At 35.5% G+C, this 16,883-nt stretch overlaps 1 protein-coding gene across 1 annotated transcript in view; it reads right to left on the reverse strand.

Moving 5' to 3' along the window:
• Positions 1–2,866: 2,866 nt before the first annotated feature.
• Positions 2,867–16,883, reverse strand: part of LOC120535865 (A disintegrin and metalloproteinase with thrombospondin motifs 8-like) — a 47,846-nt gene continuing 33,829 nt past the window's right edge. Inside the window, exons 7-9 of the mRNA XM_039763993.1 lie at positions 13,124–13,296; positions 9,295–9,470; positions 2,867–6,154 (exon numbers count right to left, since the gene is read on the reverse strand). Coding sequence (XP_039619927.1) covers positions 5,422–6,154; positions 9,295–9,470; positions 13,124–13,296 — 1,082 coding nt within the window. The 3' untranslated portion in view covers positions 2,867–5,421. The remainder of the gene's footprint in view (positions 6,155–9,294; positions 9,471–13,123; positions 13,297–16,883) is intronic.

Genomic DNA, 16,883 nt, shown 5'->3' on the forward strand with positions numbered 1-16,883 from the left:
GTGGTCTACACTACAGGACATTTTAATCACAGTCACTTACATTTCAGTTATACTATATGCCATAGAATACAGTACATGTATAATTTAAAGGTTACGATTGGGAGTTTGTGCTGATATTGTGTTGTTGCACCCACCATACACTGAACCACCTGGATTGGGACCCAAGTTCAGCGGGTGACACCTCAGCACCACACTGGAACAGTGTGAGGTTTTACTGTGGCTGGAGTGCCATTCCTGCCACTAACCCCCAAGCTTTCCTTGTAAATTGGAGGACCTGCTTGCAGAGCTGGATGCAGATTAACATCATACCTAGGATTAAGCAATTACAGGTTAAGGGTCTTGATCAAGGGCCCAATGGAGACAGTTCTGGCATTTACGGGATTCAAACCAGCAACCTTCTGATTACCAGAGCAGATCGCTACCCTCAGAGCCACTCTCATATGTATACTTAGATATTTTAAAATATGCACTTCATGATATTCAACTTTAAAAAACTGAATACGTAATAATAAACAAGTATTTAATCCTGTGCAATACTATGTATGCTCTTTAAATGAGATACTGTATAGTCCATCATTTCTCAGTAGATTTTTTTTTTTCAGACAGTATTCCAATTTATTTTTTACCCCATGATAGCAAATCTCTTGTGGTTAAAAGATTATTCTATATATTTAAATGTTAAAAGATCATGTATATATGCAACATGTTTAAGGAAAGAAAGAAAAAGGCACAAACACAGACAGAAAAGATTAGGGAGAATTGCAAAGGTTTGAAGTAAGTAGGAAGGGGATAGATCCATGCTTTTGAAATATTCCTGCTCAATTTTTATCATTCGTTTTTTTTTTTTATTATTTTTACTCTAAGTAAATCTAGAGTATTTTAATTGAAACACGAACATTTCAAGGTTTGATGTACATTCAGTTTTTTCTCTAAACATTTCAGTTGTAATACAGTACATTCTATATAGTAAGGCATGTTTTACTCAAATTTTTCATTATTATTAATTGCTTGTTATCATTGTTATTTTTTATTTCTTTCTAGTAAAACCTAAAATAATTGTTGCTGTATAGTTTACATTTTACACTTAATTTAATCACAAAAATGAAAGCATCATAACTCATGTTTCAATATAAAAATATTTGTATTAGGTTGTACTACTTTTGGATCTCTGATACAGTGCATCACTATTTCCACATTTTGTTATGTGACAGCCTTATTCCAAAATGGATTAAATTCATTTTTTTCTTCAGAATTCTACACACAACACCCCATAATGACAACGAGAAAAACTTTTACTTGAGGTTTTTGCAAATTTATTAAAAATAAAATAACTAAGAAAGCACATGTACATAAGTATTCACATCATTTGCCATGAAGCTCCAAATTGAGCTGAGGTGCATCCTGTTTCCCCTGATCATCCTTGAGATGTTTCTGCAGCTTAATTAGAGTCCACCTGTGGTAAATTCAGTTGATTGGACATGATTTGGAAAGGCACACACCTGTCTATATAAGGTCCCACAGTTGACAGTTCATGTTAGAGCAAAAACCAAGCATGAAGTCAAAGGAATTGTCTGTAGACCTTCGAGACAGGATTGTCTTCAGGCACGAATCTGGGGAAGGTTACAGAAAAATTTCTGCTGCTTTGAAGGTCCCAAATGAGCACAGTGGCCTCCATCATCTGTAAGTGGAAGACGTTCAAAACCAAGAGGACTCTTCCTAGAGCTGGCTGGCCATCTAAACTGAGCTATTGGGGGAGAAGGGCCTAAGTCAGGGAGGTGACCAAGAACCCAATGGTCACTCTGTCAGAGCTCCAGAGGTCCTCTGTGGAGAGAGGAGAATCTTCCAGAAGGACAACCATCTCTGCAGCAATCCACCAATCAGGCATGTATGGTAGAGTGGCCAGACAGAATCCACTCCTTAGTAAAAGACACATGGCAGCCCTCCTGGAGTTTGTCAAAAGGCACCTGAAGGACTCTCAGACCATGAGAAACAAAATTCTCTGGTCTGCTGAGACAAAGATTGAACTCTTTGGTGTGAATGCCAGACGTAACGTTTGGAAGAAAACAGGCACCGCTCATCACCAGGCCAATGCCATCCTTACAGTGAAGCATGGTGGTGGCAGCATCATGCTGTGGGGATGTTTTTCAGGGGCAGGAACTGGGAGATTAGTCAGGATAAAGGGAAAGATGACTGCAGCAATGTACAGAGACATCCTGGATGAAAACCTGCTCCAGAGCGCTCTTGACCTTGGACTGGAGCGACGGTTCATCTTTCAGCAGGAAAACGACCCTAAGCACACAGCCGAGATATCAAAGGAGTGGCTTCAGGACAACTCTGTGAATGTCCTTGATTGGCCCAGCCAGAGCCCAGACTTGAATATGATTAAACATCTCTGGAGAGATCTTAAAATGGCTGTGCACTGATGCTTCCCATCCAACCTGATGGCTTGAGAGGTGCTGCAAAGAGGAATGGGCGAAACTGGCCAAGGATAGGTGGGCCAAGCTTGTGGCATCATATTCCAAAAGACTTGAGGCTGTAATTGCTGCCAAAGGTACATCGACAAAGTATTGAGCAAAGGCTGTGAATACTTATGTACATGTGATTTCTCAGTTATTTTTTTATTTTTAATAAATTTACAAAAACCTCAAGTAAACTTTTTCATGTTGTCATTATGGGGTGTTGTGTGTAGAATTCTGAGGAAAAAAATGAATTTAATCCATTTTGGAATAAGGCTGTAACATAACAAAATGTGGAAAAAGTGGGCTGTGAATACTTTCCGGATGCACTGCAGGTGCAGAATAAAGTAAAAGACAGACTAAAAATGTAAACTGTGACCATTACCTTTCATATCAACTAAAAAAATACATTTTATAAAAATTAGACAGTTTATTTCAGTTTCTTGATTTTGGAGCTTGATTATAAATCTCATCACCTGTAACATTTTATCCAATAATCACCAGTACAACAAAACAATGATACACACCACAGATTCAGTATTTGATTCTTTGATCATTCTGTAATACAGCAGCATCTTTAAACCAAAAACCATTGTACATTGTTGTCAAAAGGTAGAAACTGTACAAAAATAAATATTTTTTTTAAAAGGAAGCTAAATAATACAATACTAAATTCCTTCACTGAAGGGAAATAATGCCGTAGTCCTTGTACATTACTGGAATGCTACATTTATACAATTAGTTTTGACTTCCTTTATATATCGAACATTTTACTACAATGCAGGATAGGGTAGTTGTGCTAAGTTAGAAATACTTTGTTCTAAAATTTTGCCCTTTTGTCAGGCAAGTCAAAGTTAAAATTATCACAACATCACATTGCCAGTCAAATATTACATTGTGGGGAAATTCTTTAGCAATTTTTGTGTAACATATGATGATAATACAAGTCAAGCTATTGTGCTTTCAAAAGAGGTTGTTTATTGGCAACCAATTATTACAAATGCTGAAGCACTTGTTACTTTGAAATCCTTTTAACTGCTTTCTCACTGATTCAAATAGAACAGAAAATGCCTCTTTTCTGATAAAAATATTATATATAAAATGCCTTCTGTCAATAAATTAAATGCTAAAAACATATTCTAGCCTTCATTAGATATTACACTCTGTTGAGAGAACTAAATTAAGCAAAAGTTTGTTTTTAGTGTTTTGTATGAATTTATCACCAGTTGTTTACGAATGTTTTCACTATACATTTTAAAGTAAACTTTTCTGATGTAGGAAAGTTTATGTTTATGCTCTATGTTAGGTATTCATCTAAATAGCAAATGGATTAGATTAAAAACAGCTTTGTACTATGCAGACACAAGCTTTCTATAATTCTCAGCCATACATTCCCTTTCTTTGGCTCCCTTATTGCAATAATCTAGTTTGTTTCCAGTTTAAATATTTCTGTGCTCTTTTTCACAGAACAGATCATGTCACATTCAGTGCCATTCCAAAGACACAGCAGCAACTTTAGCTACCCAAAATTTAATCCATCATATTAAATCTAAGTTATAGTATTTATAGTTAGGGGATCTCTCTACCAGGTTTACATCAAACAGGCACAATAATTGTGAGTGACCTGCTCTATTACTTTCCCTGCAATCTTATGTAAATATATTGCAAAAATCACTTTATCATTAAATGATCAATATTAAAATTCTAGGAATAACACCATTATAGCATTCAAGAAATAGTGTGAGCTGTAATAAAGTGTTAATTGACTCATGCAGCAGTATCCTAAGATGGTAACCATGTATTGATTTAAACTGTCATTTCCTCCTTTTAACATACACTCACCTCCACTTATAAAATGTAATTACTACATGCTAGAATAAGTATCCCCAAAATGGAAAGTATAGAAGAAATCAGTTCATTAAAATAAATCTTTGACCACCTGCTAGCAAAATAATTCGAAGGTATGCTATCTGGACAAAAGGACTATATTCGTACATTTACAGAGATACATTAGGATCATTCATTTGAATAACAGAACAGATACTGCCTCGTAAAAATTCTTAGTGTATCAACCAGAGTACCTTGAAAGACTTGTTACAGCTAATTTACATCTGAGGATCAAATGAGGAAGATGTCAAATTTCAAATCCTTTCTACAGTTCACATGCATAGCATAAATACTTTGGACATTATAGAAGAATGACCTGTGTGGACATTTTGTTTTTGTCTTGTAGCTAATATTATGTATCCCAGAACCAAAATAATGCACATTTTTATTGGCCCACTGGTTTCTCAAACTTGTAGCCATGGAAATATGACCATATATCTGAACTGGTATTCATTTCATACAAGCAGTGAATTTCTTTTCTTTCTATTCTTTTCCCCTACGGCAAAAAAAAATTTACTTTTAATAATCAGAACATTTTAAGGTTTCATTTACAATTTGGTTATTCCACATTAAGATCATAAGAAGCTGAATTAAACACTAAAAAATAATCTGTCAGCAGCTTATTTGGGTAACACTGGATATTCTAAGATGAGCATCCTGGTCAGCCAACTCAAATTTAGCCTCCAGTGTAGTTGTGTGATGCATTTCCATGGCATAGCAATGCATAGCCTTTTGCAAAGCAGAGGTATTTTACAATCCAAAGATGCTGTCAGCAGTTTTCATGCAAAGGTTGCTTTCCGCAGTTGGAACCACAATCTACTTAAAACATATTAACTTATTACTTGCAAGGCAATCAATATTAATATTTTCACTGAGGTAGATCTCTATTGGGTCAGACATCAATAGTGGTTATAAAACTGAAAGTCAAATTAAGCTTTCAAACAGGTCTCTGTTTTGACCTGCTCAGGTCAGTTAGTGCACTTTCACTGTCCAACTACCGATTCCCTGCTTGTTTTGGAAGCACGGTCAGGGCTTGTTAGTCATTCTCTAATCTATCACATTTGGTGTCAATTTGCTTTCAGCACTCTTGGAAATTACATGCCTCAATGACCACCATAGGTCGCTTTGTGGGATCACACTTTTCTGGCTCTATAGTTTTCCCAGTGTAGTCAATACAGAAGACACTACGTCTGCGTTCTCCTTCACCACAAGTTCGTGAGCAAGATGACCATGGGCCCATTTGCCAAAGAGGACAAGGAAGATCTCCACATGGCTTAATGTCCTCTGGCTTCAGAGCTCTGTCACAGTCAAATGAGAGCTGCCCACTAGCATCTCTACATTCCACATTTCTCCTCAGCCAGCCAGAGCCACAGCTTTTAGAGCATTCTGACCACTCCCCGAGGATCCATTGGGACACACCAAATGGTGGGATTACATGCATGGAAGGTTTTTTTGCCTTGGGCTTGTTGAAGGAAATATCTTTTGGGATGAAAAAAGTGTACTTGACTTTAGGTGGTGACATTTCTCCTGCCATGGCAAGCAGCTGCATCACAATTGGCTCTTGTAGCTTTCCAAAACTCTGGATCCTTTCTAGTGTGGTAGAAGAACCACTGTATTTGAGAACAGCTCCGTTCACAGGGATATCCTGTTCTACTGTAACCACAGAGAAATTCCCATTCAGAAGGAACTTCCCATTTTCAGCTTTTATTGCCAAGTAATTTCCATCATGTTTCAGCCCTCTGTGGCTTCTCTGTTTTAAATCAATATTGGTGGCACCAATAGGAATTGTAACTATATCATTATAACCATACCTAAGAAAAGAGAGAAAAAAAAAACAATACTTTACTATCTGAGAAATGTTAATATTTTTGTTGTCAGTTAATTTTAGTATTACAGTTAATATTACAGTAAATCTCAGTCACTATTTTGGATAATTCTAGAGGGTAATTGGTTGGTCATTAATCAAACAATCAATCATCATTCATCAATTACTGTAGGTATCCCACACTTCCAATTCTGTCAACAAACTAAGCTAAAGAAGCCTTCCTTAACTGTTTTTGGCACAATTTCTGATTTTGCTAGATGTACATAATTTTAACTCAAACACTTTTATATATATATATATATATATATATATATATATATATATATATATATATATAGATAATATATATATCTTAATGTATGTAGCTGATGATGCATAGTTCTGTTTGGACAAGTGGGAAACTAGGTTGACCTTCCTGTTAGCAAATTGTAAAAAATCCTTGTCAGTGGACCTCCAATATTTTTTTAGCAAACCTAATGAGAAAATGACAACATCTACCCAACTTATATTCTTTTATTGTTAAACAGAAAAGTCATATGGACAAAGATAATGAAATTTACCACTTAAAAACCTCTAATGAAATGTTTTCATCAAATTTTACAGTTTTTTTTTTACATAATTTAAATGGAGTATATCATTTCAACAGCTACTGTAAAGTAATTGATGAACTGACTAAGGCTACGGCTACATTACTACATTTTCATTTGAACAGAAATTAGTCTCCATTTTCACCACACTAAACCGACATTTATAACCCCCCAAAACAGACACTTTTGGAAATGCTCCTCAGAGCCGTATATGTCTGAAAACACATGCTTCGCCATTGCTATGTGGATGGATGAAAACATTGATTTTTGAAAGTACAGACTCTAATTGCTCTCTGATTTACTCATGCTTATTATGTAGCCTTTTCCTCCTTAGTACAACATTTCATTCCCTGATTGGTCAACCTTCATTGAAAAACACAATATTCTGAAATAGTGGACAAAGAGGAGTGGCGTTCTAGAGTGCTTGTGGTCTTTCATATCAGTATGCATTTAGATTTCATTTTGTACAAATAATTTACCGGTTGTTACAGTTTTGTGATAAATGCATTACCATTGTTTCCAAGATTTTTCTGCTAATGTGTGTGTACCCAGTGTATGCGAACATCTATGTCATATGCTTTTTCAATCATTTTGTACAGTAAATGATGTCAAAATGGCAATGTGGATGGAGATCACTTTTGTTTCAAAACTACATTTATAAATGAAAAAATAGTAGTGTGGACATAGCCTAAACTGCATTATTAAACAGAAAATCAATAAATAATGTATGATTGAAGGGCTAAGTCTAGCCATTTTATGTCTTTGTTATAAAAAGAAAATTCTTAGAAGCAGCATGTAAGATACATTACTTTAATGCCCTGCAGAGTTTTTTTGGGTAAAGATATATGATATTCTGTAAACAATGCTAAAAATAATGTCCAACAATAATTAAAGTAAGAGGAACTGGACAAAACTGTGCCCAATCTATTGCTACCTAACATAAAATGGAACTGTCCAAACACTTAAGAAGGGGTAAGTCTGATTTATGTCAACTGTCATTTTTACCATGTATTTACTTCTAATGAAACTAGCTGTGCTTACTCCTCTAAGGTAGGTTGCAGGTTAGTAATAAATGTAGTCCTCAGCATTAATGTTTGCACTGCAGCATCTATTGGAATGCATTTTGTAATGCACGTAGTAATGGACTGCACTTTTCATTCTAAGAGTACAGAAACATAAGCACTGCTTGTATGAATCCCATACCAAATGGCATATAACTTGAGACATAGCAACTGGATGAATACACAAATATGCAGACACGTGTCCTTTTATTAACGTAGATAAGCTGATTTCCAGTCCACCTGGCAGTTACTCTGTCATATGTTATTCATCATTAATGTTTACATTGATTGCAGTTGCCATGTCTCTTATATGTTATTTGGTATGGGATTTATAAAAGGAATGTTATGTTTTTGATGTCATCTGTTGGATAACACAGACATAGCAACAAGACAAACACACAGATATACAAACACTTGTCCTGTTACTAGATATAATAAAACAGACAGATATACAGATATAAAGACACTTGTCCTTTTATTAAGGTAGAATAATTGAAGTAGTATCAACAATACATGGAACTTTTCATTTAAATTTCACTCTTAGCCATCTTTTTCCTGATTTTTGAGAGCCTTTTTTCATTAAAATATCACAACTCTACAAGAAAGGCTGTCAAGGTTCATCTCGTAGTTGTTGTGTAACAAGACTGTGCTGACTATGCACTGCAACAAAGACCTGATTCTAATACTTTACCAATATTTATGCACATAAAACACTAAAATATGTTGTCATCTAACATAACATAAATAGTCACAATTTACACTGTGATAAGGGAGCAAAAATAAGTTGCTAGCAAAGTTTTTGAGGGACTTCATTTCCATTCTGTTGCCTTAGCCCATTTAATCTAATCTAGGATTAAATTTAGCTGGAGTCACTGCTTGAATTAATGAGTATAAGAAAGAAATAGAATTCAAGGATATTGCAGGACACATTCAGACATACACATCCACATTATATCACAACCACAAATTTGGAACTTGTCAGTCAACCAGAACATCTTTGAGATATAAGATAAAAACAGGTTACCCAGAGAAAGGCCACATGGACATGAAGAAAACATGAAATTTCCACACAGATAGTGGCCAATCCAGGAAAACAGTACTACAGTAAAATCAAGATCTACAATATACAATTATATAATGCTAACTTAAATAAAGAGTTTATCATAACCTTGTGTTACACAGTGACATTGGCAATATAGGCTAGTGTAAAAAGAGATAGTATGTAAAAGTGATATAACAATGTATTTGTATTAAAGAACAATGTACAGAAATTTAAACAAAGCTCTTTGTGTTGCTTTGCTCATTAAATTGTATCTTTGCAGTACCTCTGTACTATTTATATATTCTTTTAATATAGTTCATATATTTTATCATTGCAATTGTGGTAACACAGCAAAGAGGGATAGCCAGTATTATTATGGGCTGATAAAATGATACAACTTAGAAAGCAAATATTCACAGTAAGGATAGAGTCTCACCTGACTTTATTCAAGGTGCCAGTTATTTTCCGACACAAGGAGCCATTTCCACCACAAACCCCACATTTGTCCAGCTTCATGTTTGACCCAATGATCCGGTCACAGCCAGCTTTGATACATTGTCCTTGAACACAGATAGAAGTGGTATCAGGTCCACATGGTGTACCGTCAATGACCTAAAAAAGTACATCCTTTTGTTAATAATTTATAATTACCCACATTTAAATGTTTATTTTTTAGCATAGACAAAATACTTTGCTAATTAGGTATTAAACTATATGATACTTCCATTAAAGTTAAATATACAACATAACAGTTTATACTATGCCTTTTACATTTAGGTTTACAACAAATAAACCATATATGCTATACCTGAATTGTTTGATTAAAGAAGCAGAGCTTGAAATGCATTCATAAATTTGCTGGAATTCTTGAATTCAAAAAATTCTAAGTCTAAGCATTGCATCGCCTCATGTTCCACTATTATTTTTCTTAACTAAGGACTTTAATTATCAAAGTATGATCATTGCAGGCTGTTTATCCAAGAACAAGCTGGCTTTTTTCTTAAGAGACCGGATCCATTCTTATTGACAGGCCTATAGATAAGGAAAATGGGTTGGAGAATCTGAAAAGGGGAGGGAAAGATCTTTTCAGCCTGATCTCTATCAAGTATTCACTCTTTAAAATTAATATGCATTATAAAAATGTTCTATATTTTCGGATTAGAAAGAAAACAATCATTGTTGATGAGTTCAGAAGTCTGTGTGGTGTATTGATTAGGGTGCAGGAACAAAAGGTTATTAACTTAGTGCGTGCCTTTAACTGAAGGTGTAAGCCTCATTAAGTCATCAAACCTATTAAGTACACCGTTTTCAGTTGTGTGGTTTTACATATCATGACATAACTAACTTTTCACAGAGTCCTAAAATTAGATAGAGCTAAACTCAGGTGACAATCATCATGAAACAGTTTAGATTGTCATGATTAATGCAACAAAACGTAAACCAGCATGTCATGTCATTTTTGAACCTGCTTAATCCAGACCGGAGTCACGGGGGTACCAGAGCCTATCACAGCAGTCATAGGGTGCAAGTCAGAAACTAAACCTGAACAGTCCATTGCAGGGTGAACACAAATACACACACAATAGGGCCAATTGAGAGTCACCAGTTCACCTAACCTGCAAGTCATGCAGAGGTCATCTTTCTAATTTTAATTGTAACATTATAACCTTTTTTAAAAGAACTTGTATTCAGTCAGTGATAAGTTATATTTTATTAGCTTTGTTTGGAAATTAGAATGGTAACAAGAGACATAAGATGAGCAAAACTATGAATTGTACCAACCAAATAATAATGATATAACATTTTAATCTTAAAAATAATATCAACAAAGGTAGAATTATTCTTTCAGTTCAGTATGCCGAACATTTAGATTTTAATCTTTTGCCAAAAGAGATTTAAAATAAAATGGAAAAATGTTCAAATGTTCATCCATTCCAACAGCCATATTTTAATAAGGCTTAGTAGTGCAGTTGAAGGTCAAACTTGTAGTCCCTACACTCTTAAAAATGATGGTTCTTTAATGGTATTTTATGGTTCTTTACTTAGTTGTACACATTCTTGTAGAACTATTGCTAGACAAAGCACCATTTCATTCTGGTTCATTCAAAAAAAATTCCTAATATATATTAAAAAAAACACCACAAACTGAAATCAAATATATAATGGAGTACCTAGCAGGACACCAATAGATTAAAAAAGCTGAACTTATCCTGTGTTATTGTATGCACCAAGAGTCCTTTAAAAATCATAACTCATCAGTATTTTACAAATCTGTTACCATCTAGTAATGGATATTTACTGTATGGAGTCAGCCACCGATCCTGATAAATAAAAGGTTCTTTCTGGAACCTTCATGTGGATGGGTCTTTTGTGAACCAAAAATGGTTACCCTGTGGCATCACTCTGAAGAAACACTCTGCCACTTTTATTTTTAAGTGTATATTGTTTTTATTAATATATTTTGATGTATTGTCATATATATTAAGTATAATAAGTTTACTTTATAGTATTTCTTATACATGGAAATACATCTTATTTAGTTTAGGTTGTTGTCAATTCTGGGATGTTTTCATTTGTTCTTCAGAGATTTCCTGCTCAAAAAAAACACATTCATTTTGGAAGATAATATTTTGAGATTAACCGAAACACAATTAAATCCTCTCTGTTAAAGAAAACCTTATTTTAGTTTGTTTAAAACAATCATTGAAAGTGATTGATTTATTTTAAACAATTCACATCAAGAGCAAATGTATCTAATATATATAATATTTGAAGACTGTAAGAGATATAAAATATCTGAATTTATTAGGAGAACATTACAATGGTAGGCATGTCCCTTTGTTACTTAGTTACATTTTGTTCTTAAAATAATATGTTTTGTTATTGAAAACAAAAGCATAGTGGTGTTCACAATTGAAACAACTGTTTCTTTGTACAAGTTAATTGGATGTTTTTGTTTTTTTGCATTTTGTAATCTTTAGATTTGCAACTCTTAAGCAATACACAATTTGTCCTTTAGGGCTCCAGGCTGTCAGCTCTGTCTTGTCTTTGAGATGTTGGCCGTTTGATAATCTGCCTTTAGTCTTGCCTGCCGATCTTCATTTGTTTCTTGGTTTTAGAATCCAATGCAGATATAAGATATAGAATAATTTTAACTTTAAAAGGAATACATTGTCTCCTTAAATTAGCTGTTCTTGAACCTTTTCCTTTTTATCCCCATCCTATTATCACTTTTTATATCTTATCTCCAACTCCCTTCTCCACCGCTCCAGCAGTAACATAGACTGAAGTGGTTTGGAGTGAAGAAATTGTCCAGAAACCGCCAGTTGCAGTAATGCCAAGTTTAAATGCTCATGTTAATTAATTATTAAATTTAATCTAATCGACATGATATGCCAAAATTGATAATTTCTTTCACATGATGGTAATCTGCAGTTAAAAAGTAATTAATTATATTACTTAGAAGTAGCAATATTGTTTAACATTTTATTAATAAAAAAACAATCAGATAAAAGTAAAACTTCTAGAACGGGGTGTCAAACTCCAGCCCTGGAGGGCCGCAGTGGCTGCAGGTTTTCATTCTAACCCTTTTCCTAATCAGTGACAAGTTTTCACTGCTAATTAAATTCTTTCTCCCTTCATTTTAATAGCCCTGTTTTTAAAGATTCAGTGTTCTGAATTGATTGTTTTCTTTATTAAATGACAGCCAAACAGAAATGAGAAACAAGCCAACAGATGATCAGCTAAATTGGGGCTTCAAACGCCAACCAATTTCACTACAACTAGATTTTTAATGAGAATCCCATTCATTCTGTTAATTAAGCTTGTTGTTGAGTACCATCAAGATGTTTTGGTGACCTGGGAGATCAACCTTACTGAGACCTTCATCTTTATTTTCAGATATTGTGTGATGAGCACAGGTGAGCTGGTCATGTGGCAGCTCGTTTTTTGTCTCATTATTGTTTGGCTGGTAATTAAGGAAAAAGAAACAACTAAGGGGGTCTGAGTCAAGTTAATTAAAACTAAGACAAAAGAAGTTAATTAGCAGCAAAAACTGGTCACTAATTACGAAGATTGTTAGAATGAAAGCCGGCAGCCACTGTGGCCCTCCAGGACCGGAGTTCAACACCTATGTTCTAGAAGGCATATTATATAAATAGTAAATAAAATATTTAGTCTTGATGATCTTTATTCATTGTTATTTTTCAAGAAATCTGCAAATCAACACTGATCATACAACATGCACACAATTCAGGCATACTCACTTTTGCTTCAAATACTTTAAATTCACTGCTGCCTCTTGCTCTGCAAAACAGCTTGCATCTGTCCCGTGGTGACACACCAGCATATTTTGGAATCCACTGCTTGACATTTCCAATCATGTCCACATAATTGAAGCTGTTGTACTTTTCACATTGCTCTTCCCTGAAACTCTTGCCTAAAAGGGACAAAACCACATTTAGAAACAGAAGCTTGTTTTTGATCTTTTCTTCTGTATGTATAAATACATGATAAATGTATTTGTAAAAATAAAAGTATTTGGTAGAAGCTTTTATATTAATATTATATTTTATTTGTAGAAATATGACAGGAGAAATAACTCATGTGGTATAGCTTTGGGTTCACCGACAAAAGCGCGATAGACATATGCCCCCCCGACAAAACCGCGACGGACAAATGAGCGCCGACAAACCCGCTAACTGGTTTTCGACAAATGTGCGGCGACAAAATCACGAGAGAGGCCAAGAGAGTGGGACACCCTTGCTGCAATTCTTCCTGCATATGCAGGGCGTGATCTTAAGGACTATCTGCGTGCCGTGCTGATGGCATGCCGCGTCTCATAATATTGACTTCTAAAATAAACATTATTATGTATGCTTTAAACTAGTAATTCATATATAATGAAACTTTCGCGATTTTGTCAGGGCAATTTTGTCGGCGAGATTTTGATGGCGTGTTTTAATCGGCGCTATTTTGTCAGCGCGCATATGTCTATCGCACAAATGTCGGGTCACAATAGATTTGATGGCAGTACATTTGGAAACATTGTGAATGGGGTTAGTTGTTCAACATATTCCTATAAAACAATTCCTGATTAACCTCTGCACACATTTGTGTTTTCTTCTGTACAATGTTTAGGGCCTCGGGGAGCTAGGCTATATCCCAGCAGCATCAAGTGTAACGCAGGAGCCAACAATGTATATACTACCAGTTCATCACAGGGCACAATCGTGTCCACACTCCCCTTGCCTCACATCTTACCAATTTAGAGTCCTTGATTATTCTAAAACATGAAATGTATAAAGAAACCCAAAACATCTTGACGAATAAACATCTCTCTATTATATAAAAAAATCTTGGGACAAGACTTTTTTCTGGTGACGAGACGTGATCTTTTGAAGAGAGACAGAGAGACACTTTGGAAGAGAGATCTTTTGAAGACAGACACTTTTACATACCATGAGACAGGTACGTTACGTCATACTTACAAACCGTTGTAAGCAAGTCCCGTGATACACATGCAGAGCAGGTTAGAGATAATGGAAGTAGTAAAATTCGAAAGTCTAAAAAAATGAGTGAAAAGATCACATTAGCACAAACAAACGGAAAACATTACTTGATGAAATAACGGAAAAGAGAAAAGAGATCGCATAGTGTTTGAAAACAAAAGGTCAGGTGCTGTACAGGCTTTTAAAGTTCCAAGCACCACCCAAAATGCTGATCAGGAGGAATAAAAGCAGCAGCAAGCTAGTAGCTTATCGTGCGAAGAGGAGGTAAAAAAACAACTGTTACTTGTTTCCCAACGTATCACCATTTAAAAAGGGGTTTCAGAGGAGAAAGTGCATCACATTGGTGTGCATTCAGCCACACTCTTCACAACAGTGTGTGGGGGGAGGGAATTGGTATGCGCGCAAAGTTCAGATCACATGGCATGGCAGCTCATAGTGCTGGTGGGGGAGGAAAGGGGTAGGCGAGCAAAGTACAGATCATGCAGCAAAACAGCAGCAGCAAGCCAACAGCTGATTGAGCAAAGAAGAGTTAAAAAAATGTATTTGTTTCCCATTGTATCACCATTTAAGCATGGTTTCGGAGGAACGGACATGTCTCCTTAGGGTGCGTTCTGTCCCCCTCTTCACAACGGTGCAAAGTGCAGGTGTGTGGAAAGAGGTTGGCAAGCGAAGTGAGCAGGGGGCGAAGCCCCCTAGGTGAAATATATGGAGAACATGCAGATTTGAGCTGAGTTTCAAGTGCAGGCCTCTTGAGCAGTGAGGTAACTTTACTAATCATTACACCACCATGTTCCTCATGACTATGTTTGGTAAAAGATTTTTTCTATTATGATCTTATAATTGGCGGCACGGTGGCGCAGTGGTAGCGCTGCTGCCTCGCAGTTAGGAGACCTGGGTTCGCTTCCCAGGTCCTACCTGTGTGGAGTTTGCATGTTCTCCCCGTGTCTGTGTGGGTTTCCTCCCACAGTCCAAAGACATGCAGGTTAGGTGGATTGGTGATTCTAAATTGGCCCTAGGGTGTGCTTGGTGTTTGTGTGTGTCCTGCGGTGGTTTGGCACCCTGCCCAGGATTGGTCTCCTGCCTTGTGCCCTGGGATTGGCTCCAGCAGATCCCCGTGACCCTGTGTTTGGATTCAGTGGGTTGGAAAATGGATGGATGGATGTTATAATTCTTATCCCTGTGTATAACTTATTTTCTACTGAGCCAAAAATAACAAAATATTTTTTAATTGCAGTTTGAAACTGTAGTTGTCGTAGTAGTATTATTGCCACTTTTTCTATGATGATAAGTAAGAATTGACTGTGTTACAACAACAACAGCAATTTATTTCTTGTATAGTCCAAAATCACACAAGGAATGCCACAATGGGCTTAGCAGGCCCTGTTTTTTGACTGACTCCCTACGTAGACAAGGAAAAATTCCTCCTTCCCTCAAGAAAAAGGAAGAAATCTTGGGAAAGGCAATTCAGAGAGAGAGACCCTTTCATATAGGCTGGGCATGTTGTTGGTGTCACAAATGGGGTAAATACAATACACAAAACAGAACACAAGTAATTCTCTTCACAGAGCTAAATGTCCACTCCATCACTGCCACCTCAGAAATACAACAGTATAAACTACTTTGTTCAACTTGCCATTACGTTGAATTTGGGTCAGAATAGCTACAGAGAAACCTTATGCAATATCTAAAATCAGTAGAGTAACATAATCCATAAGTCACTGAACAAATTTATACTGAATATCAAAAGCCTCTGTGAATGTTCCAAGTTATACCTGAGTAGTATGCAAGATCTATACCTTTCTGTTTACATTTTTATATGATGGTTTAAAGAAACAAAAATGATCAGAGTAAGACTAGACTGCATAGTCAATAGATTTCTTTCATCCCAGTGTATCACTGGATCACTTCTTAAAACAGACCAGTACACTGATAAAAAAGAAACAAATAAAGATATACAGCCTAGACATCCTCTGGGATTTAGATGTTTCAAAGTTTTTTTGGATTATTAAATATTATTTTAACTATTAGAGGAAAAAATATACCTAAGGACAAAAAGCAGAAAGATTCAATTTCTGGAATTAGGTAAGGAAAAAACAGTCCAACCATTTAAAAAAAAAAAAATAAAAAATAATTTTAAATATATCCTTTTTAAAGTCTTAACTTTAGAGTAGAATGGGAGATATCAGCATTCTTGAAGTTCTAATAAGTGACAAAATGTTTGTATTTCTTTATTTGACAATCTTTTATTCATTATTAAGAGCAGTATTTTCTAGAAGGCATACATGAGTAAAATAGCAGATAACTTAACCTGTCAAGTTACTACTATACTGGCAGGTCTTTCTTCAACACTGTCAGCTTTAAAACAGTATTTTTATTATTCTTTCTTAGAATCTCAATAGGTGCCAAAAACATGAGTAAGTGTGTTGTGGATTTAAGAAGAAAAAGAAAAAGACTAAAGTGCATATTGTTTTGCTGGCTCCACTAACATGGATTTGGTGTCATTCAATGGCAACCT

Source organism: Polypterus senegalus, chromosome 9 (genome assembly GCF_016835505.1).
Source record: "Polypterus senegalus isolate Bchr_013 chromosome 9, ASM1683550v1, whole genome shotgun sequence".
NCBI lineage: Eukaryota > Metazoa > Chordata > Cladistia > Polypteriformes > Polypteridae > Polypterus > Polypterus senegalus.